This window comes from Sebastes umbrosus, chromosome 13 (assembly GCF_015220745.1).
Source record: "Sebastes umbrosus isolate fSebUmb1 chromosome 13, fSebUmb1.pri, whole genome shotgun sequence".
Lineage (NCBI taxonomy): Eukaryota > Metazoa > Chordata > Actinopteri > Perciformes > Sebastidae > Sebastes > Sebastes umbrosus.
In genome coordinates, this window is record NC_051281.1 from 20755459 (window position 1) to 20780957 (window position 25499).

At 41.3% G+C, this 25499-nt stretch overlaps 1 protein-coding gene across 1 annotated transcript in view; it reads left to right on the plus strand.

Moving 5' to 3' along the window:
• The first annotated feature begins 14426 nt into the window (after positions 1-14426).
• Positions 14427-25499, plus strand: part of mcf2lb (mcf.2 cell line derived transforming sequence-like b) — a 42742-nt gene continuing 31669 nt past the window's right edge. Inside the window, exons 1-2 of the mRNA XM_037790287.1 lie at positions 14427-15043; positions 24382-24465. Coding sequence (XP_037646215.1) covers positions 14536-15043; positions 24382-24465 — 592 coding nt within the window. The 5' untranslated portion in view covers positions 14427-14535. The remainder of the gene's footprint in view (positions 15044-24381; positions 24466-25499) is intronic.

A 25499-nucleotide genomic window follows, 5' to 3' on the forward strand; every position in this document is an offset into this window, starting at 1 on the left:
TCTCAAATGGGTTTATCGCACCAGCCTTCTACTGCTGATCAGAATGTCAAACTGCTTTTTCTAAGTCCATCAGCAGAACAGCAGGTGCTCATCCTGTCACTCCTGAGCTTGGCATAATGTCTGAAATGTCGACTTCTGTGCTCGGGTCAGCACGCCTCATATCATACCTTCAGTACAGCACTGTTTGTATTACTAAACAGGTTTTTGAGAATTTACTCTTTTTTTTTTTTGGATAAAGATTTTAAAAGTTCACCTGTTGACTTTTTGCCAGCCTGTCTGTAGCAAATGAGGGCAAAGCACTGTATTGTCATTCTGCTTGTAATAAAGAAAGAGTGAAAACACTTGTCACCTGTGTTAATGTTTTATATTATTAATGTCATGTCTGTACTTTTTTTCTGCCGTTATCCGTGTCTGCCTAAACTCTCCTGTCATCCCCTGCCTGTGGGTTCAGCAGTCGTCACGTGCCAGCACACCTGCCCCTCATTCCCGGGCGTGCCTTGAAGGTAACACCAAAGTTACGAAACTCTCACGAGACAGTTAAGGTTAGGCATTTACCTCGAATTAACCCCTTAAAAATCTGACAGCCCGCCGGTGAGACCGGTCGCTATTCTGTTTTTCAGAGGTTATTGCAGGCTGAGTTTTCAAGCCAGAGTGAAGATACTGGTATCATGAAACTAGAAAGCGCAAGGAATCCATCCACCAACCAAATAAAGCTAGTAAATAAATAATATTAACAATGAAGTTGAATGAACACTACATTTTATTGAGGAAAAACTGGCATGGCCATTTTCAAAGGGGTCCCTTGACCTCTGACCTCAAGATATGTGAATGAAAATTGATTCTATCGGTACCCACCTTTACAGACATTCCCACTTTATGATAATCACATACAGTTTGGGGCATAAACCATACAGTTTTTTTGAGTTAGCTCTGAGAATATCTAGTGAATGTACAGTGGACGTTTGTGCAGAAATAAAGTTGCAGCTCCTCCAGACCAACAGAGGTTTCCCGTGTCTTGGGAAGTGACGGGGCTCCGCAGCGAGAAACGTTATCATCTCTGACCAAGACTCAGGTGTCTCCCGTTCCCTCCGGCCGCGGTCGGGAGGCTGAAGCAGGAAAAGCCAACACTAGGATCAGCAGTGATTCATGGAGAGACCTTCGTCTGGTCAGCTAACATTACTGCCAAGCAGCTGAAATATAGAGGGATATTGTGGTTTTAGCTGACGTGTGTCGCCTCACTGTTTTGAGCGATGCTCGTTCATGTCTATATAGAGCGAGCACAAGCACGAGCCCGACGCTGACTTTTGTTGACTTATCGGCCAAAGGTGTCGCTGTTAACAAGCAATTCTAATTCTTACAAACAGTCCCTTTAATAAGAAAATTGAAATACTTTTAACCTTGCATACTCTATGTCATGCTCATACCTTTTCACCTTGTATAAAATGTAGCCTATAATATACTAACTATAGTGTGTATAGTATAGTACATTTGCTTCATTATAAGTTTCAATCAAACATTAAGATATTAGTGAAAAAACTGTTAACAAAACATAATAGACATGACCGCTGACTATTTGTATAACAATTTAGCCACAAATTCACATTCTGACTATGTAGCCTACTCTGTTTTGACCGAGTCTTGTTATTCCACACATTCGTCTTCATTGTGGAAACTTAATTTGTGCCTACTTTACCCACAATGCAACTCGACCGACGAGACAGGTAGTTTTGGAGACTCCTGATTCAGGTGTGTTGTGTGTGTTGTGCTTGTAGCAGCTTATGTTGCTTCTAGCTGTCAGCATCAAGCAGAGATGAGGAGAGGACGAGTCTGGAGGTCTGGTAAGCTCACTTCTTTCTAACTCTGCACCCAAAGATTGTTTTGATTTTCAATTTTACCCTAAATTGATCGCAACCTAATCGATTCATCGAGAAAATAATCGTCAGATTAATCAATAATGAAAATGATCGTTAGTTGCAGCCCTAGCTCTTCAGCCCCAACCGACATTGTGACATATCACTTGAGGGAATGTATCCAGCTGTTACCAGCTGTTCCCTGTGGAACCACAACAAGATTTATACAATTGTTTTCCACATATAGGTTCGTATCCCCAACACCTGAAACCAGACTTTGATGTGTTTTATCAACTTGTCCTACCATTTTACCACTTCTATTTTTATTGATATGTTCTGTGATGTTCTGTTTTAGCAGTTACCATATTTTTTACTTTATTTGTCTGCTTTTATTGTCTTGTGAAGCACTTTGTAACATCTGTTTTGAGAAGTGCTATATAAATAAATGTATTATTATTATTTATTATGACCGTTTCTTCAGTAGAAACTATTCTCATGAAACATGTAGACAATTAATTATGTGGATTTTCTATTCAGCTCCATTGTATTGAGCACTGATTCTGAAAAGAGATGTTGAATTCAACATGCTTTTTTTAAAAATTCTGTGAACTGCACAAATAAAATAGCATTCATCTGCAGATAGATAATCTACAAACCTACAAAACCTGGACAAAATAAATAAAATGAGAATAAAGGTGTTCTGTATAAATAATACAATACATTCCATGTTTCATACCGCTGTCATTCGGGTTGGTCAAGTAGCTTAGTGTGTAATGTAAAATGTGCATGTGATCAGCATCCTTAACAGAGCCATGGGCATTTTTTAGGTTCCCTCTTCTATCTGTATTACCTAGCAGCAGAATGTGTTGGTCTGAGTAAAGTGTGTTTTAAGAAACCTTGAACAGTGATACCAAAAGGAGCATTAACCTTAATTTATTTAAAAAGACCAAAGTATTGCAGTCAAGTGAAAAAATGCAACTGGAATTTTCTCTTTTGTAAAGTAACCCAACCATTTTTGTCATAGCCAAGTGTCGTCACATGGTGGCAATGCAGCATAATCAATGATGCATGACCAGGAGTACTGTGGATGTATCTGCGGATGACAATGTTCCATGACACAGCTGTCATTGCCATGCCTCCACACTAGATGTCGCCATTGGATCAACTGTTTGTGTAAAACTGCAACCGCTGACCTTCACTTCCCCTCCCCCTCTCTGTCTGCCAGGTCTGCACAGGTTTGCACCATCATGTGTGCTGAGGCTGAAGCATGCATGTGCGAATGAGGCTGCCTCCCGCTCCACTTCCTCCCCATCTCCACCGCCGGCTTCCTGCGATCCGCATCCCTCTGCGGAGGACTCGTCACTGCAGCTGGGGCTGTGACAGCAGCTTCAGCATCATTCCCCTCATCCGTCTCTGCAGCAGCATCCTCGAAAGCATCCATTTCTCACAAGCATCCCCGCACCTCCGAGCTGCACACACCCCCTCTCTCTCACATCTCTCTCCTCCGGCATCCGTGTGTCGTACAAGACGGCGGCCAGGCAGTCACATCCCGGGCGAGCTTGCCCTGCCGCATCCCCCTCTTCCCTTCTGCTCGGCTGGGCTTGCCACCGCAACACTCCCCGTCTCCCGTCCTCTTCACCATCATCCACTCTCCTATTCACCGTTCAGGAAAAAGCAGGCAAGCTGTCTCTTTTCCCTGCAGAAGTGTCTCTTGGCTGGGCAGCTGGTCTTCCGCTGTCCCTTTGGAGGATGATCCTGTGGATGAAGACAGAGGAGATGGCCCTGGGGGAGCTGCTGGAGAGACTGAGGACAGTCTCTCAAAGCATAGGTGGGTGACAACAACACACTCAACACCGACTGTAGTCCCTGGTTATTGTGTTCTTTATTGCAGAGGATTATTCATGTTTGTCTTAAACATGGATAGTCAAAATCTGTATTCAGCCACAATAAGAGACAATATTTTATCTCTTGTTTTTGCTTAAATTCAGACCAAATAAAAGGTAAGACAGGGGTTTATGAAGGAAAATGCAGGATCATCATGTCAATGAGCTACAAATCTTTGTTCCCGCAGGAAACCACACCAGGTTTCTGTGTGCCTCGAGCTAGGGAGGTGTCCGGCCAGTAAGCTGTGTTTTTCCGTCACAAGGCCTGCTTTGCAGTTTATGCTTTCAGTGGAAAATGTGATATTGAGTCATATGATTTGATCCAGTAGGAGTGCGTGGTGTTGTGACACGAGTTGCAATTATTTGTAACGCAGTCAGATAGTTCAGTTATCACAGGCAAAGCTTCCTCTATTATAATTTAATATTTATATGCATGAAATCTGACGTGTAATCTATACTCTTGATGTCTGTAAAATGTAGAAAAACATTGGCTGCAGAAGACAGGCTGATTTATGTTGTGATACTGTACCTCTCTGGCCCATTTCCTCAGTACTCCACCCTAATCAGTTACAGTATTGTTTGATCAGTAGAGGTGTTGACGGCAGAAATAGGAGACCGTGACCTATATATATATATATCATCATGTCACCACTGTAACCCCTGCACTGATTACTTAACATGGACATGCCACGTCAGGTAGTTAAATCACCTCTTAGAGATTTTGCTGTCAGGGCCTTGCTATTGTGTTTATTGCAAAGCTCCACTGTGTGTGTGTGTTCATGGCTTTCCATATTGGCTCAGATCAACATTTTAAGCCCTTCATTTCTGACTGCAGTGAAAATTCATCACGCAGTCATGGAAAAGAAAGCTATTTTGGAGCCTTTTTTTAGCTGACACAAGACTTTAGATGTGATTTCCTGACGTTGATCCTGCAGCCTCATGATTTATCGCCACTGACTGAAGGGCAGATCTTTCTCTTTTATAAAACTAATGCCCCTAAGATGAGTGATATTCCTGATGTTTGCTTTTCTTCTCTTTTGGTCCATTTATACATAGAGATCTCCCCTTTTAATCCACTCACCGCCAGCACACAGCCACTCTCACAAGCACACACACACATACACACACACACACACACAACACACTCGTGGACACCTTTTTCATTACGTGTTGTGTTGATCTTGTTTCATTGGAGATCAGTGATGCTGGTCGCATTTAGAGGAGCCACAGCTGCTCACTTAGTATCATATGGTATTGTAGTTTTCAGATCATGATTCTTTTTAGCTGTATTTGTGTGTACAGCTACATTATGTATACTGAGGGAAGAGGAATAATGACTATTATTATTATTATTATATGCTTATACTTTGAACACAGTGTCCATTTTACTTTTGTATGATTTTTGAGTGTTCTGTGATGGCGAGGCTCTTGCTGCAGTCATAAATACAGCACAGTTGCATCTCTTCCTCTAGCACCAGAGATGGTGAAAGTATGGCGGCAGTGAGTGGGTGGACTTGAGCGAGGAGTGGGTCATGGCAATGCCGAAGCTAGAGAAACAAAACTGAACAGCTCAGAAGTGTCTAGAGCTACATCACTCCAGACGTGATAGAACAAAATTGCATAAAAATTGTAAAAGAAATTATTGTCTACAGCTGCAACTATTATTTTCATTTCCGATTAATCTGTCTATTATTTTCTCGATTAATCGATTTGTTGTTTGGTCTATAAAATGTCAGAAAATGGTGAAAAATGTTGATCAGTGTTTCCCAAAGCCCAAGATGACGTCCTCAAATGTCTTGTTTTGTCCACAATGCAAAGATATTCAGTTTACTGTCGTAGAGGAGTAAAGAAACCAGAAAATATTGCCATTTAAGAAGCTGGAATCAGAGAATTTGTACATTGCAGCTCTAAAATTGACGTGTTTTTCTTTTTTTTTATTTTACATGTACAGGCATTAAGTGGGTGACATTCTACTAAACATTTGCAGACATTGCAATCATTAGTAGCACTCTGTTTATAAGGAAATGTGACAGGAATGTGCTGTGGCAGGAGGACGAGAGCAGTAATCGGCTCAGAGAAGAGACTAACACTGATCACAGAAGACAGCAGAGAGGAAGGGAGAGTGAGGAAAAGAGAGATTCAGGGAAACAAAGTCAACTGTGGATGAAAAGGATTTAGCATTGTCTAATCTGGCGAACCGCTCCTCGCTTCCCCAGCGCTGAAAAGGAGGTGTCATGTTGTGAAATGCTTTCCTTTTCCCCAGAGAACAAGTTGCAAACAGATCTTGTCTCTGACTGACATGACTGAGCATGCAATATCCTCAAACTGATATAAAATCAGGAAGATCTATTCGCATCCAACACTGTGGCTGACTATATTTTCCTTTTTATTGGTGAATATTGTCATTGGCAGTGATCCAATCCATCCATCTATCAGTGTGGTCGTTCAGTCGGCAGTGAGTGGGCAGAGCTGTTTAGCACATCTTATCTGTGCTCAGTCGGCACAAAAATATCCATGGAATGGAGAAATATGCATTTCTTCATCGTTACATATAAATAAATAGCCGGGTGGGTGTCATTTCTTTGGCTCATTTATTAACCTAATCCATCCCATTATTTCTGGTATAGTTTTGTTTATATTTTTGTTTCCTACAATGTTATGTGTATCCCAACTTGTCAGTATATTGATTTCAACGAACTGCCGTTTAAAAAATAGTTTTTTTAAAAGCAAATGCGGCTCGCTTAAAGATACGACAAACTAAACTAACTTTCGTTTTTGTATACTGTATTCGTTTTTCCAACACATCATAGAAGTCCACTGGTCACACATGTTTTTGCAAGTATTTGGTCATAAACAGAAGTATTAGACAAATTAAGATTTTGACCTGAAGATGGCGGTAGATGAAAAGTCAAGGGATCACCAAGTTGTTCTAATTAATCCTTAGGGGGATTATGAATGTTGTGTACCAAATTTCATGCCAATCCATCCAATAGATGTCGAGAGATTTCACTCAAAACCACAAATGTCAACCTCATGGTGGTGCTGAAGGAAAAGTCAGATGATCATCAAAGTCATTAGGATACATTGTCTGGGATCCATGAATGTCTAACCAAAATGTTGTGCCAATCCATCTAATAGATGTTGAAATATTTTCCTGGATAAGTGAAAACTTTGACCTGCTGGTGGCGCTATACAGGAAAAGTCAGGGATCACCAACGTCTATGTGCTTCATACAGTTGGAACCATGAATATCTGTACAAAATTTCATGGCAATCGATCCAATAGTTGCTGAGATATTTTCAGTCTGGACCAAAGTGGTGGACTAACCGCCTGCCATTGCTACCCATAGAGCCACGGCGTTAGCAAGGCTAAAAAAATATGATGCAGTTTAAGCTCGGGTGTGAAGTAAACAGTGTATTTTTTAGTTTAGTAGTTTTTTGATTAATCAGTGAAATGAAAGTAATTGTTACTTGAAGCCCTAAGAACAAACCACCTCTCCGTGACTCTCTAACTGGGCATTTGACCTACTTCCAGTTGATTAAAAGGGACACATCCAGTTCAGTGAGTCACAGGTCTCAGCTTTTCCAGCAGGAATGTGTTCATCTGCAGCCGGTGATGCTTGGGGGGGCTGCTTTATTTATCGTGCAGTAATTGTAGTAACATATTATATATTGTGGTTGGTGTTTTTTGTGTGCTAAGTATGTCTAGTACAGTATGTATTCACACCTCTCTGCGTGTGTGTGAGAGACTGTCTAGTGGTGTATTTGCTGCTGAGCCAAGCAGGAGCTGAGGTTTATATGAGCTCCAGGCGGCCCAGCTGGCTCATGACTTCATGGTTGCTATTCGATCTCAGTCATTTGTCATTGATTAAATGCTCCTCTGTTGCATTGTTTTGGATTGAGAGCACAACAAGGAATGCTGCTTATAAAATCAGATATATGTAAGAGTTTATTGTTACAATAATGTGAGTGTCAGGTTTAGCTTGAGGTCATTCAAGCTGCCTAAGTGAGCTGTGCCGTAAAGGCAGAGCAGGTGTCTAGCCAGATGGATCCAGCAGGTCACGATTAGTCTCCAGCGAGTCAGCTGTGGTCAGAAAGACGCAAAGTAGCCAGAGCCAGGTAGAGTGCTGCATTAATAAAGCATTTTCTATTTATGTCATTGCATTTTAGTGAAGGTAGTCACAATGTATTTGATTTTTCCTATCAAACAAATACAATTTTAACTGTCTGAAGAGGAATTTAAAAGCCTTATTTTAAATGCTTCCAGCAATGTCCTGCTTCAGATTATTATCTATTTATATCACTTTTATCACGTATAGATAGGAATAACTGTAATTAGTAATTGTATTCATTTAGTTTGGTTTGTGTGTTTTTTTACAAACATTTTTATTAGGGCTGTCAATAGATTAAAATATTGAATTCATTTTTGTTATCTGTTCAAAATGTACCTTAAAGGGAGATTTGTCAAGTATTTAATACTTTTATCAACATGGGAGTGGACAGATATACTTGCTTTATGCAAATGTATGTATATATTTACTATTGGAAATCAATTAACAACACAAAACAATGACAAATATTGTCCAGAAACCCTCACAGGTACTGCATTTAGCATAAAGGATATGCTCAAATCATAACATGGCAAACTGCAGCCCAACAGGCAACAACAGCTGTCAGTGTGTCAGTGTGCTGACTTGACTATGACTTGCCCCAAACTGCATGTGATTATCATAAAGTGGGCATGTCTGTAAAGGGGAGACTCGTGGGTACCCATAGAACCCATTTTCATTCACACATCTTGAGGTCAGAGGTCAAGGGACCCCTTTGAAAATGGCCATACTAGTTTTTCCTCGCCAAAATTTAGCTTAAGCGTTATTTAGCCTCCTTCCTAACAAGCTAGTATGACATGGTTTGTACCACATGGTTGGTGTTTTAGTTTCATATGATACCACTATCTTCACTCAAGCTTTAAAACTGAGTTCGCCACAACCTCCGAAATATCAATTGCGTTAATGCGTTAAAGAAATTAGTGGCGAATTTGTGTTGACTTGACAGCCCCAATTTGTATTTATTTATTTATATACTGTGTATATATTAAAAATAAATAAATCATAAAATAAATAAATAAAATAAAACAAATAATAATAATAAAAACCAATGTGTTTATGGAGTGGCAATACTATTGAATTAATAATGTCAATTGTGATAACTGTGGTGATCCCCTGACTTTTCATCTAGCGCCATCATCAGGTCAACATTTTAATTTGTACAGTACTTTTGTTTCTGACCAAATATACCTACAAAACTAATGACATTCCATCAGCCTCAACCGTCCCTAGCATAGCTGTAGACTCTTAGTCTCATTGTTTTATGATTTGTGGTGGTCTATGTGGATTCGAGCAGCTTCGGTCATAACGGTAGGACAGGCAGGACGTATGAGCTTTTGTGTGCTTGTGTATATGTGCACGTGAGTGTGAAATCAGTGTGGCAGCAAACGGTAATAAAAGGCTACAGATGAAGTAACATACAGAAGGTGGGTGATGCCATAAACAACAGATCAGACCTGATTAACAGGGGAACAGGAGAGGAGAGGGGGGGAGACAGAGCGATGGAGGGTTTCTGGGTAGATGGCTGATGTTGTGTGCCTCGTCCTCCTGCAGTCGCCTCATCAGTATGTGTGAGAGTGCAGCTCCTCTCTCATCTCTATTCTAAGCCTATAAACTGCAAGCTGCCTTTTGCTTGCCAGCTTTAACACAACCAAACACACACAACACAAAACGCACACATTTAAAAGCCTGCCAGCAACCTCCTCCACTCTCCCATCAAAGAGGACCCTCTATATGTTTGCTCCTCCACCTCACTTACTGACACACCCCGAGCTGACTTATGTCCACCACAAAGTTTTTAAATTTTTAAATGTTCATGCTTTCCCGGTTCACCAGGAATGAATGCATGAAAGAATCTGGGGAGATAGAAAGAGGGAAAGAAAAGGCAGATTAGTTCAGGAGTGGAGGAATATAATTAGCCTGAGCAGCAGAAGGGGATTTGTGCTCCACCGGCTGCCCTCTGCTCCCCTCCACCCTCCTCCCCTCCTTGGAAACCTATGCTACTCTGAGCCGTCAACAGTTGCACTCGCGACGAGGTATGCGTGTGCATCAGAGTGTGAGTTGGTGCAGAGCAGAGCTGGGCCCATTCTCACCTCCAGTGTGAACACCGTTTGTTTCAGAGGTTGTGCAGACAGTGACTCAGCTCTTTTTGGATCTGCACTGCCGTTTCCTCGAGTCCCCAGTGTGGCACTGCAGAGGACACCGGGCTTGTTGTCTTGTATGCAGCCAATGCAGATATCTCCTCACAGGATGCATGTGTGAGCTTGATTCCGAGTGACCCGGCCCCGTTACGACAAAGAAGATCCTTCCCATGCCTGCATTTGGGGGCTGCGATTTGGAGTCTATTAGAGTGTGCAGCGGAGCTTTGCAGGTGCAGCGAGGGGTCTCCCTGGATGACAAGAGTTTGTTTGAGTGTGTGAGACCAGCAGACTGCTGTCATGTCTCTGCATGAGTTTCTGCGGGAGGGTGGTGAGGCGTCTCACCGGATCGTGAACCGGCTCAGCCATCTGATCCAGAACCTGGACATCTCTGGACTGAGCTCTCCTTTCCCTTTCAACCCCAACAGCCGCAGGAACTCCTGGAGAGACTGCTATGGTAAGACCAATACAGGAAGGGAGATAGTGTGTGTGTGTTTCCGTTTGCATTCAGGATGCTGTTATCCAGTGTTAATGCCTACATGTGTGTAATATTCCTGACTGAAGCTTTGGCCAGAGTTGTGCAGGGCATCACGCCCAGAGCCTCACACTGTGTTTCCTGTGGGCTTCCTTTTGCTCCCCACTGGGCTGTTTCTGTGTCTCTGTGTGTATAACAGTCTGTGTCTGTGAGTGTCTGTGTGTGTGTGTGTGTGTGTGAGTGAGAGTGCAGCTTAAACAGCCGCTTCAGTTTCCAACATACAGACCTCTGGGCAGCTGCGCTGATATTTTTTCCGTAGCAGCAACAGATTCCTCAGCAAATGCAGAAATTGCAGCACGCAGCACCTCTCCAGCAGACGAGCTGGTGCAAAGGAGCAGGAACTGCTGATTAAAGCTGCTGAGTTTTCAAGTTGGTGTCCTGTCAGACAGATTGTTGCCACTCTGAGACCTTGGTTTTTTTCCACTGCATAGATAAAGGACTTTTGCAGGTCTCACTAACACGCAGGGAGAAAAGCATGGTGAGGAAAGCCAAGAGGAGCGCTTCTCAATGGGATAGTGGGATGCCGATGGTCCCGCTTAAGCCACGTGAGTCAGGAGACGTATATGGATGGTATTTTTTGTCTCTCTGCGTGGGTAGGCTGCTTGTGTATTTTTCTTTGTCTAGCTAAATCTGACCATAAAACTGACCTTGTATCTGTAAGCTATTTTCCTATAGTCTGCTGAGATGATGTATGTGAAGACCTTGCCGGTCTTTGTCTCTCACCGAGGCTGTCCTCAGATATTTATGTCTGTTCTGTCCCTGGATGAAGGTCACTGCATGTTCAAAGCTACCGCTGTGCCTGGCGCTTATGGATCGTATGCGTGTCTGCACATACTGTACAGTATGTGCATACAGTATGTGTTGGCATGCATGGACTCCACATTCAGTATGTGCATGTTTTTCTTGTCCGCTTTGCTTTTCTGTACCTCAAGCTGTGCGGCTTCAGGGAGCGTTCAGCTCTGTTTAAATCATTAGCCATGAGGTGAATTCCTACCAGAGAGGATATGTGTTTTTGACCTAGCAGTTGTTTGGTTTTACAGAATGAGGCCACCTATAGCACTGATACCGTACGAAAATCTGGCAAAGAAGGGATCTTTTTTGGATGTGTGAAGTCTTTCATTGGTCGGCAAGTTGTTCCACCTACGACTGATTCTTAAAATTATCTCAGAAGAAGCATAAATTAAACCAAGTTGTGTCTGAAGCAACCTAATGGGGCTCCAAAAATGTTTTAATCAAGTGCTTTCTGGGTAGATTGTCCTCATTGAATTGACACCCTAGAGCAGTGGTTCTCAACCAGGGAACCGAAAAATGGATAATAGTTTATTTTTACTATTTAATTCACTATAAAAGAGAGCCCAATGTGAGTAAGAATCATAAGAGTGACCACTCTGATCATAGGTTTCACTTCCTCCACGGTTATCTTCTCATCTGTAGTTGACAACCATAGAATTGTGGTCTTAATAATATCTAACCAAAATCTTTTCAGATGGAGGTCCCTGAAGCGAAATCTTATCAAATCGAGGTCCATGACCTAATGTGTATCAATTAAAGGGTCCTTGACACATAAAAGGTTTGGCACCACTGCTCTAGAGGGTATTGTAAGATCTACAGATTGCAAAGTGACCAACTTGTGATTGGAGGCTGTATAAACATATAAAGACTTGACTTGAGGACTTTTAATGACTGACTTAAACAAACAGTAGGTAGGAAAACAGTGAAAGGGCAGTTACGAGCCATACTTAAAGCAGCAGTAGGCGAGATTGGAGCAAATATATGATTAAAAAAAGTTATTTTTATAAAATGATCACTATATCCTGACGGTATGTATGTATATGTAATAGTATGAGACAGGTAATCTGAAAAAAATCATGAGCCATGTTGAGTTCAGTTGAGGAAATACCAAGCACCACCCACCAGCCACTACAAGATGTTCCTGAAAACATTTGAGGTGAGAAATATAGGCATTACAGTAACGTTTGATCGGAATTCGCGAGTGATTGACAGCTGCATCTGTTGAATGAACAGCCAATAGGAACGCTCTCTCTCTGAAATGACCTGTGATTGGCCAAAGTCTCCCGTCACGGGCTAGATTTTTTTCAAGCCTGAAAACAGAGCCATGGGGAGGTGCAGAAGTCTAGTTCGCTTGAATTACAATATGCTTAAAGGTTGTTATGGATTTTTTTGCCCAATGATGCCAAAACTATTCTGCCTACCCTTGCTTTAAGTCATGATACGATCTTATTGCGATTTTAACCATTTTGCAATATGCTGAGAATTGCGATAAGTTTGAGATTTATTACCTTTTTTCAACTGCAGTTTGTCAACATCTGTTTTATCTAATAAGATACAGTTTTCAATCTGTTCATCTGAGCGTTATTTAGCGTTCTTCTCGACAAGCTAACATGACATGGTTGGTACAAATGGATTCCTTAGGTTTTCTAGTTTTCTACTACAAGTATCTTCACTCAAGCTTTAAGACTGAACTACAACCTTGGAAAGACAGAATAGCGACTGTTAATAGTTTATATAATAAAAGATTGATACTTGACGTCCGTGTATTGATCTGATATTGCCACGCAAAATATCGCGATACTATGCTTTTTTTTTTCATTTTCAAATTTCTAGTTTTCAGCCCCAACCGACGCTGACTTGAGTGACATCACTTGAGGTAATTTATTAGATCCCAACAGCTCCCTCTGGAGCCACAAAAGCTTCAGACAACACATGTAGTAATACTAGATAAGACTTGTAAACAGACTTTGATGAGTAAAAGATGTGGATTCCTCCTTTTTAACTGGGCAGAAAAAAAAATGTCGTTCAATTCCTTTTTGTTTTTTATGTTAAACATCTTTTCTTGGCATTTTGTGCTGACTGAAAATTTCTGATGGATACATCTCTGAGTTAGAGGAAAAGTATATTTGATACACTAGTTGCTTTCAGTCTTGGTACTCGCTCATTGTCTTTATGTGACAACAGCACAATGAATCAGTGTCTTTAAATTGCACTCAGACTGCGAGTTGATCGGCAATCTGTTCCTTTGTTTGACCCTCTCTTTCACTTTGCAGTTTTTTAACCTAATGGCTCTCGTGTTTATCTCTCAAGGTTTATGACACTGATAACCTCGTCCTTGCCCTTCGTCATAGAGTAAACACGTGTTAAACACAATGCACCGCCCACTCAACATACACACAAATGCAGGTATAAAATGGCACACTTAACTCAAATCTCTTGCCCAAACCTTTTAGCACACTGAACTTCAACAGAATTGTGTCTTATTAGCTCATTTTGTCTGAAATATATCTTTTACATAACTCATTTGAAATGGAATATAAATCACCCTCATTCTGTTTAAGAAACAGTGTCGTTCTTTGAGAGGTCTCATTAGAATTAAGTCTTTCAGTGAATTTGTAAGAATGGGGTCTTTTATAAACAAGAATAGGGGCTTATGAATGGATACAGTCTGTGAATGGTTAAATGGGGATGCAGGCAGTGTTTGAATGGGCTGCTCAGAATGGAGCCTTTGTACTTTTGGTCCACATCTCCTGAGATAAGGCAGACGAGGAGCGAGAGCTTTGTTGGACTAGGTAAATGAGCGCTGCATGGGGAAAGGACAGGGAGCTGCAGTTCCTACCTAACCACTGTGACACAACATGGCATGACATAACTTAATGCTGATAAACTCAAAACTGGATCCCTTTTTAGTGGTCAGACTAAGTCATTTATTAGCAGGTTGGAGGCATTGCTATTCAACCGGGAGGGGTCAGGTAATTGTCTTTTTTAGGGGAGGGGAAAAGGGGAACTTGGTGAGCATGGAGGGTGGGGTAGGGTGCTACACTGTAGCTTTTGTCTGCAAGGGAAGGTAACCTGAGGTTGCAACAGGAAGTCCCCACAGTTACTGAGTGACGTGCTGCAGGCTGTAGAGCACCTGCAGCCTGACAGAGAAGAGCGAGAGGCTGAATGTGGAGTCTGGTGAAAGGTGGAGTCAGATGAGAGGGTTATTAATACCTTTTTTTTGCAAAGCTGCATGGAACAAGCGTTGCAGAAGAGGAGTGAAGACTGGGACAGCAGGATGGGGGGAGAGGAGACGGACGATTCCGGCTTCCTGATGGAGGAGGATGTTGAGGTGGAGTTAGACTCTGGGTTTTGCATGGAGGTGGACTCAGAGCTGATTTCAGCCAGACAGGTGACTGTAGGCTCAGATGAACACCCAGATAGAGAGGACTGGTTTGTGATTACAGGACACACACATTCTCTGTTTAATGAGCAAAGAGAGGAAAGTCCAGGAGGAGATGGAGGGAGTCAAACTCAAGAGGAAGGTGAGACGGAGGCTGATTCAGGATCGATGGAGAATGGAGAGACTGAAGCAGAGAGAGGAGTAGAGATGGATGATCGAAGTGAAGAGATGAAAGAGGAAGAGGGATCATTGGATGTGTGTTTGTGGCCAGTAGAGGAGAACGGGGGTCACGTACGGATCTCTCTGGAGGAGGTGGAAAGATACTACAGATTTTCTCGCCGCTGCCACTGGCTGTGTGGTAGGTGTGATGTTTCAGCATTTTCTCTCTTCTTTTTTTGTTTATATATCACAAAATGACTCATCCCCTTGTCCCAGTCTTTCTTTCACCACACTGTATTTGCCTACCTGCCCTCTTCTCCTGTTTGAGTTAACCTGCCCTCTACCTTTGCTCTCACTTAGAGTTAGGATTGGGAAAACATAGCATTTGCTTTCTTTGTTGTCTTTGAGTCCGTTTGGCTGTGCAGTTTCACCTGAAAGTCAAATACAAGTAGAAGAAGAATAAAACTCTGTAAATCCTAGATGCTCAATATGTGTCCTGTTGTATGTCCCGTTGTGGGATCTGGTATATATAACAGTTTGATAATGATCAACAGCGATGCATTACTGCACTATATTTAGACAGAACTATGGGTAAATGTATTTATGTTCTTGAACTGGTTAGATCGGGCAGAACAGAAGAGACAACTGTGTTCGGTCTATTAAATATACAGTATCTTTTGGAGACATTCATCTTCTTTGGCCATACATTTTCATTAATTTCTACAGGATGATTGCTGTTTTACAACTTTTCTCCTGTTTTTTGTTTTGTTTTTGTTTTATCACAAACCATATCCTTTTTTCACCCCTGATATTATATGGACATCATCTGTCACTGCTCAGCCTTATTTAGTGCTTTGCTTTGTTTTTGTCACATGACCGTGACTGTAAGCCCCTTAGTCCCACTTGCTGCCCTCCCCCATCTCTCTGTTTGTGGGTGTCCATTCTGTCCCCACTCCAGCCCCCCCAACTCTGACCTGTCCAAGACTTATAAATATATTACGAGAATGATTTCAGGTTCCAACTCTTTCTGGCCTGATGAACCCGAGTTAGAGGCTTCTGCTCTCGTCCTATTTAATCTGTGTCAGTAGAGGCAGGCAGTCCAGGTGTGTGACTGTGACCCACTAATGTTTGACTCGTCGGCCACAAACGTGAGCGTGAGTGGAAACTAATCCTCATCGTTAAGCCTTTTAAAGAACATTAACGTCTCAACCAGCAGGTGGTTTGTACGTACGTGTGTGTGTGTGTGTGTGTGTGTGTGTGTTTGCGTGTATTTACGTGTGTGGATGCAGAGGATGTTGATTTAATGTAATGTTTGTTCAGGGAGTGTATTTTCTTATTAGCCGAGTTACTTTGCCAGTAAAGTGCAGAAACAGTGATTTAATTCAATTATTGTAGTTTGTATAGAATATATATAGAATGGTGTAGAATATAAAACAGCAACTACTTTGGTAGCTTCTAATTATCTACCATGTAATACAATGCAGACAAGTATGAGTAAAATAATCACTAAAAGTCATTTGAGCCCTTTTTTGTGAGCGCCATAATTCTTTTGGGAGGATGTGGTCTTTGTGCTTCATTTGGACCACCTCCAAGTCTTTAATAAATACATTTTATATATATATATACATATATATATATATATATATATTATAGCTGTCAATCGATTCAAATATTTAGTCGCGATTAATCGCATGATTGTCCATGATTAATCGCACATTTTTTATCTGTTCAAAATGTACCTTAAAAGGAGATTTGTCAAGTATTTAATACTCTTATCAACATGGGAGTTAGCAAATATGCTTGCTTTATGCAAATGTATGTATATGTTTATTATTGGAAATCAATTAACAACACAAAACAATGACAATTATTCTCCAGAAATCCTCACAGGTACTGCAGTTAGCATAAAGCATATGTTCATAATCATAACATGGCAAACTCAAGCCCAACAGGCAACAACAGCTGTCAGTGTGCTGACTTGACTATAAAGTGGGCATGTCTGTAAAGGGGAGACTCGTGGGTACCCATAGAACCCATTTTCATTCACATATCTTGAGGTCAGAGGTCAAGGAACCCTTTTGAAAATGGCCATTCCCATTTTTGGAGCGTTATTTTCCTCCTTCCCGACAAGCCAGTATGACATGGTTGGGACCAATGGATTCCTTAGGATTTCTAGTTTCATGTGATACCATCATCATCACTAGCTTTAAAACTGAGCCCGCTACAACCTCCGAAAGATTGCGTTAATGCATTAAGAAATTAGTGGCGATAAAACAAATTTGCGTTAATGCATTATTATCATGTTAACTTTGACAGCCCTAATACATATATACATATATACCGTATATACACATATATATATAAAGTATTTAATGCTCACGGGAGTGGGCAAATATGCTTGCTTTATGCAAATATGTGTATATATATATATATATATATATAAATCACAAGTTACGTTAATGCGTTAAAGAAATTAGTATGTTAAAACAAATTTTCATTAACGCGTTATCACGTTGACTTTGACAGCCCTAATTATAACATCATTAATAGTTGCTGTCCATTATTAAGATTCTTGTGACATCATCGATACTTATTGATCAAAAAAGACACCTGAGTGGTTTCACTGTCTGTTCTCTTTTGTGATAAATACAGTAGTATCTGAAACTGGCTCATCTGCTCCCTTTCTAATGGCCAGAGGGGCTTTTAACGTTTGTATAATACTGTGTCAACGATGAGTGGAAGTTTGGAAGGAAGTAATGAATGTAGTAGGAAGAAGGGAGGTGTGACGGGATGGAAAAAGTGGCCAAAAAAGTGACTGAAATTTAAATCTGGCATCTTCCAGGAGGGGTTTTTTCAGTAACAGAATAGCCTCTTTCTGTAAACAAAGTGCAGCTATTGCTGACCTGGATGGGGGGTTGGTTTTGATATGTGTGGGAGTTGCTGGGGGCAAGGTGTGGCTGGCTGAGTAAGTGAGGCTGGGTCAAAAAGTGGAAACTGTTGGAGGTTTCTGTGTGAACTTGATTCCATGAGGAGCATGTGAACGCTCTGCAGATGGCTAGTTGCAGCTTTGTGTCCTCAGGCAGTGGGTTGCCACTATTAACACGGCGACTCTGCTTTACCAAGTTACAAACATCAAAGATACGGTCATTTGTTTAGTCTCTTTCTTACTTGTCTGACTTCTTTGAAGGAGTTATTTTGGTGCATGCACACCCTTGCTTGAGGTTAAATTGAAAGAAAAGAAGAATAGTAAACTGTCTGAAATAACATCTGTAGATATCAGTGAGTGAGTTGTCCCTAATCAATAAATGTTAACTACAGATGTCATTGGAAATAGTATCCTATCAAAGGGAGAAGAGTGATACAGAATACCATATTCTCTATAGGTTTGGTAAGAATAAACGAGACAAAATTGATGTGGTTATAAGGTCAGATAATTTTTCTGAAGACAAAAAATGATAATAGAAACTGGCACAGATTGCAGGTTGCACGATCAATAATGTTTGTCTAGCGAGAGGCAGGCTTTTAATTTATAATAGATGAACTTGTGCAGCCTTTGCCATTTCACAAACGGAAGCATTTCAAGAAGAGGAAACAGATCAGACCTCAGATCACGATGAGTTAACAAGGTTTTAATCCAACTTAATTATCAGCCTGTGTATGATATGTACAATTTACAAGATGTTTTGTACATGTGTGTATGTGTCCGTCTGTATGCCGTCTGGACGGGGTAGAATAGAGTAATCTATGCGTCAGAGGTCTCCTGCTGTCACGCAAGATTTAATACCACCTGCCTCCGTGTTGGAGGCACGCAATTTGAACACATTCTGTGCCGTGTCGTGGTCATTTCACGATGTTTGTGAGATGACGTTGCACACATATCGCCAACCACGGCACTCGAGTCCCCTTGTCTCAGACCTCTGTCCTGACAATTGTGCTATTATAATGCATAATGTTGGCGTTTTGCGTGTCGGGTCGGGTTCAGGTGGTTGATTAACGCATATTTTTGCAGGTCGGCGTTGCGGATTGGCTCTCATAATGAGTCGGGTGGGTGAGGTTTATAAAAAACCCTGACCCGTGCATCACTAAACATTTGTATATCAATTACTCACCCCATGGTACTTTGAATTCTTGAAGAATTGCTTTCTTTGCATGCCCCCACGGCCAACGGAGAATCAAAGTAAAGTGGGTAAAGTTTTCCTTTTAAAATGTTAACTGTTTGGTGGGAAATCAATCTAAAATCATATGGTATGCTCTGTAAAACAGAATTGTAGTGTACAGTAGTCAATGCAAAAAACACAGGTATGGTCCTTTAAGTCCCCTGAGTAGCTAAAACCTTTGATTGATGTTGTTTTGACACAACAGGCATGGCACCAGCTGGTCTCCGTGGAAAAAGGTTTAAAGGAGGCAGGAGGCTGAAAATGCCCGACCAAGAAGACACGCATGAATGAATCCTGTCCTCAAACAGTTTGTGTGTGCGTGTGTAAGAGACAGAAAGAGAGAGATAGAAAGCTAGCAGTGAATGTCAGTGTACTTATACCCTAAGGCCAAGATACCTGATAGGTCCCATTGCCAAACAAAGAGTTAACAGCAGCGACTCCTTGGTTTGTTTAAACTGGAGTCAAAGGAAGGCTCAAAGTAAAAGGGCTCTGCCTGTAAAGAGACTAACATTCAGGATAAAGAGGGGAAAGACGTCCATAACGAAGATGGATATTTTGTGATACTCCGACTCCGAGTTGGACTGAGCTCCAGTGAGGGTGAAGCCAGACTAGGTGGACATGTTTTGGCCCGGCTCTGAGCCTGATGTCACAGGGCAGGTAGGATACCATACAGGGAAAGTTGTTGGGACAAACTGTGTATTCATCCATGTCCTGTCAGTCTAGTTTCTTGATATCCTCAAGACTGTGTGTGTTTTTTGCGTGATCGGGATCAGGATTTTGGAGAATTGTCAGACAAATCAAAAATGATAATTAGACAAAACAGAAAATGGGATGTAAGCTGCACACTTATATCTCTTGAAGTTCTGTAGCCAGGAGCAGAAGTCCACTGATTTCATGTTTAAGTACAGGGATGGTCAGAAGCTTCTTTGTAAGGGGACTATTTCTAATAGGTACTTACTGGTACACAGTACCGTCACTTCTACATTTTACTCTTTGGCATACCATGACTTTTACTTGTGCACCAGCACTTCTCACAAGCTGTTGGTACTCTTTCCTGCCCTCTCCATATCAGGTTCTCTGGGCGATTCATAATCATAAGGCGCAGCAACAGAGTTTTTGCGCCTTAGAAGCTGTATGACCATAAACACACCTGAGCTCTGCATGCATACCTGCCTATCTGGCTGGCTGGTGTTGATTCCAGGCTACTGGCATCCTATAATATATTCTAGAGCGATACTATAGGCTACAAATGACACTGGAAAGCACTTTAAGTATTAAAGGAACTGTGTGTAGGATCTGGCGATTTCTAGCGATAAGGTTGCCGATTACAACTTCTCCCGTATGCCAAGCGTGTAGGATTGCTACAGTAGCCGACACGAATGGCCCTCTCTAGAGCCAGTTGTTGTAAGAATAGAGTGCTTAGAGTGTGTGTGCGTGTGTGTGTGTGTGTGTGTGTATGTGGGAAGTGAGTGGTGAAGCGAGAGAGAGAGGCGACGACGGGAGCGAGTAACGTTATTGATATTGGCCCAAGCAGGAAAAGTTAAGTGTTTGGTTTGTCCGTTCTGGGCTACTGTAGAAACATGGCAGACTCCGTGGAGAGGTCTCGCGTGCTATGTAGATATGAAGGGCTCATTCTAAAGTACCAAAAACACAACAACTCTTATTTTCAGATGATTATACACTAAAGAAAACATACTTATTAATATTATATTACATTTCTGCCAATAGATCCCCATAAATGTAACACACTGGTCCTTTAACACTGTGGGTAAATATAAGGGCTCTCAATCAATTAAAATATTTAATCGTGATTAATCGCATGATTTTCTATAGTTAAACAAGACTTATCGCAAACCCTCACAGGTATTGCATTTAGCATAAAAAATATGCTCAAATCATAACATGGCAATCTCAAGCCCAACAGGCAACAACAGCTGTCAGTGTGCTGAGTTGACTATGACTTGCCCCAAACTGCAAGTGGGCGTATCTGTAAAGAGGAGACTCGTGGGTACCCATAGAACCCATTTACATTCACATATCTTGAGGTCAGAGGTCAAGGGACCCCTTTGAAAATGGCCATGCCAGTTTTTCCTCACCAAAATTTAGTGTAAATTTGTAGGGTTATTTAACCTCCTTCTGGACAAGCTAGTATGACATCACTCTAGCTTTAAAACTGAGCCCGCTATCACCTAAAATTCACAAGTTGCGTCAATGCATTAAAGAAATTAGTGGCGTTAAAACAAATTTGCGTTATTATCGCGTTAACTTTGACAGCCCCAGTAAATATACAAACACACCACCTTAACTCTATCATGTTTCAGTTGGAAAAGTATTATAGACCTACTATAGAAGATGCATAGCCCAGGAATAATAATATAACAATAAAAACACAACTGATTATGACTGACACAGTATATCATGCTTAAAGAAATAATAAATTAATAGGAATAAGTGGCAAGAGATTGCATAATGGTCATTAGCTTTACAAATAAAAAAACTAAAATACAATTTTAGATCCAGAAAGACATTAACCTGTTTTCCAGCGTGGGAATGACATGGTGATTCTGTATGATTTGCCTCAAGACAACACAGCAAACAAAGTCGCACTAAGATGAAAAGTCAATATTGCTCTCTACTGTATGTTTGCAACCATGTTTACAGGATAGTGTCTGTCACTGTAAAACTCTCTTCCTGTAATCTCCTGGCTTTTCTGGTCCCTAGATCCCCCATCCTTTGCTGTTTTTCCCATCATTTTCCACTTGTATTTTCATGCCTCCAGCCTATTTTTAACTGAAGTACAGTATTAAAATTCAGTTTTGTGGATGCTAAAGAGGCATGCAGAAGAACTACAGCTCTCTAGCCCCGGGCATCTTGGTAGTGCTTTCATACAGAAAATGGAAAAGTAAAGAAAGAGCTGAAGAGGCCAACAGTGCTTCATGTTTGTCATGACTCTGAACTATATGTGGTCTTTGAGCTTTAATGACATAGACGCCTGAACCTCATTTGGCTGGAACTAAAAATATGCATGTGTCTTTAAACATCCGCTAGGCAGATGTGACCATAAACTGAGCAGTTGTTTTTCAGGTTCTTCTAAAATGCAGCTGTCCTGATGGAAGACATCATTGCACAAATGTTTGCACAACAAAATGCCCCAAGGATCGATACTGAAAATGACTTTACCTTACAGCATGCTTCTCACAGCAGTATCTGACCACAATGTGCCAGATTACTTTTATATCCCTCAGGCCTCTCGCTATGACGTCTTCGTCACAGCCGGCTGTTTAGTTCAATGAGACATGACGCTGATGAAACAGCACAGACCTCATAGATCTTGATTTCTTCTGATGTGTGTGTTGTGTTTCTGTGTGTTGGGTGTGGCTCTATGGCTCCAGTGATAAACGTTTTTGATGTAAATGTTTTAAGCTTAAGGAACCTGTATAGAAGCCACAGATATAAACAGAGAGATCCATATCAAAGCAGCAGCATTATAGCACTGGTGCCAATTTTCCTGTATTGATCTGTTTTGCCCTTTGCTGCACAGCTCTCTATTTCAAGTTGAATTATGGCCAGGTTTCATTCAGCGAGCAATACTGAAGTTTCTCAAATACAAATCAATGCATACGTTGCATATTGTAGGGAGACTGTTTACGTTTAATGCATATTATTCATGAGGCCTAGCAGCTGGCAGAGACATTTGTCTTTCAGTGTAACCTACTTCTTTTTCACATTAATTTTGTCGAGTAAATATCTATATTTATGCTTTGTCTTGCCATTTAGACCACAATGGGAATATACTGTATTTCAATGTCCAACATGTGATGATATTTTGATGACATACAAAGGTATACAGTCTGTCACCTAAACCCAAAAGTCTATTTGCTAGACTGCTAATATCCCCCCATGCCTTGTGAGTGTCTGCCGCCTCCAATTTGATCCCTGGTATAATCAGAATTTCCGTGGGGTAACGAACCTTAAATCTGATTATTTAAATCCTTAATGAAGGGAGACCACGGGGGATGGAGAGCCGGGGATTGAGGGGATCAACCAAGTCTGTTAATTTATCAATACTGTTTGTTATCTACAACAGAAGAGATCTGTGGGATCAAACGGCCCCAGTGGTCCATTGATCACCACTAACCTTAAAGGAATACTTCACCAATATTACTATTTATACTGTGTATATCAATTACTCACCGTGTGTTACCTTGAATTCTAGAAGAAAACGTTGTTTCCCTCGCATGTCTCCATGGCGAAAAGGAGACCCCGAAAACGGAGAAAAGTCTTGATGAATTGAAGTAAATGGGGGCCGCATTTAACAACAGCAAAACTATATTAAAACATCCGTTTACAAACTCTCACACAACTTGTGCAGTATAATCCAAGTCTCATTTATTCAGTTGTATGCTCACTACTTCCCCGACACATGCATCTTTGCTAAAACCGTACTATTTAAAACACTTCAGACTCGCATGGCGAGTAGCGCGCCTGCGAAAGCATGAGACTGTTTATGTGGAAGTGTTTTAAATACTAAGGTTTTGGCAACAACGCATGTGTTTGAGACGTATACTGAGTTTACGACTGGATAAATGAGACTTGGATTATACTGTACGAGTTGTGTGAATTTGTAAACGGATGTTTTTTCATCGTTTTGACATTACTTGAAGGACACTGTAGTGCTCCGACACGCTTGTAAAACTGCGGTAACGTGCGTTACCTGCGTGAGCCGCAGAGTGCAAAACTGCCAGCTGCCTTCTGACTTCCGATGCTCCTAAAGTACTGTTGTTATGGTAAAGATGGCATCTGAGCGAGGCGAACGGTGTTCCCACAGTTTTGCACTCGGCGGCTCGCGTTACTGCAGTCTTGGAAAGGGAGGAGTGAGCGGAGGCTCACTTGTTGCAATCTACAACCACACCACTAGATGACGCCAAATCCTACACACTGTACCTTTTAAACGTGGCCCACATTTATTTCATTTCATCAATACTTCTCCCTGTTTTGATTCTTCGTTCACCGTGGAGGCATGCGAGAAAAGCAACGTTTTCTTCATGAATTGAAGGTAACACAGCGTGTGTTATTGATATACAAATGGTAATTTTGTGGATTAAGTATTCCTTTAATGGACTGGAAATGTTACTGCCATAGTTATATTTCTTGGAAAATGTGCATTTAAGTTTGAATTCTCCCTCTCTATAGTATGTATGATAAAGCTGCTCTTTATATTGCCTATATATTAGTTGGTTATGCGTGGAAAGTGCCAGATGAAACCAAACAAACAAACTTGATTATTAAACAGACCTCAGAAATCGACTTCAGGCTCCCTCCATACTGTACACCTTCAGCTCTGATGTCACTAATATTTGCCCTTCTCTGTTTTCTCCAGATGAGATCATGCAGCTGGACAGCAGCCCTCTCCGTGCTGCTGACATCACCCCTGACCTCAAGAAGCAGTTTGCCTTCCTTTCAGGTGACACTTCTACATCTTTCTCTGTCTATCTGTCTGTTTGGGCGTATGGGGATTTCTGTTTCTCATCTCATCTGCTGTCTGTCAGTTAGTTTCTTAATTAGCACACCACTAATCACCAGTCTCATCTCTGCCACCTGAGGAGTCATTTATATTTTAACTACTCCGCTTGATATTTGCATAGTTAATGTGAACTGTTTTTTCCTGGCAGTTAGGATTTGCTATTCAAATGTCGCCTCCCTCCTTTTCCTCTTCGCTGCTTGTCAGGTTTTAGTCTAAATACCCTCCGTCTTCTTGCTATTGTTGCCTGTATCTGTATTTCGGTTACTGCCTCTGCATGTCTAGTTTATGATGAAATCCATGTTTTGTGTCTTTTCACGACATTTAAGGCGTCTCTTACAGAGATTGCCAGATATTAGTGACACCTATTATATCCTTTCCTACAGTACTGTAAATGCTCTGTGTGTGTCCGAGGTGACCTTGTGGCTGCAGCAGAGTCAGGAACCATTTTGCAGACAAATATTTAAGCAGACGTTGAAACCATGACCATGCTTTTTGCTGTTGCTATAGCAATGAGAGAAGAAAAGGCAGACGGATTGATATTCCAGTCACATGCACTGACAGAGCAGCTGTTTCACACGGGGAGTTGAGACTGAACGTGTTTGTGTCGGCACAAACATGTTTTACCTTTTTTTGTCTCATTGTTTTTTTTATTTTACTTTTTATTCCATCTTTGTTAGTTGTGTTCTCCACAATTGAGTCTAAAATTCCTTTTTCTTAAAGGCCCTCAAACACATTTTCTCCATCGGCTTCTTGCTAAGAGCGATGAGGTCCGACATGAACACACAACTTTCTGCCAACATAAGAACAGGGATTTTTCTGTATTTGTGTTTTTCTCTGTCTTCTTGGTTTGAGGGGGGTGGATCTCTGATGGGAAAAAGTGATGTCACAAACGTCTGTGGAACCAATCAGGATTTAAGAATATATCTGAATCTAAGAGTGCTGCAGGGATGATGTATCTTTGTAGGCCAACCAGG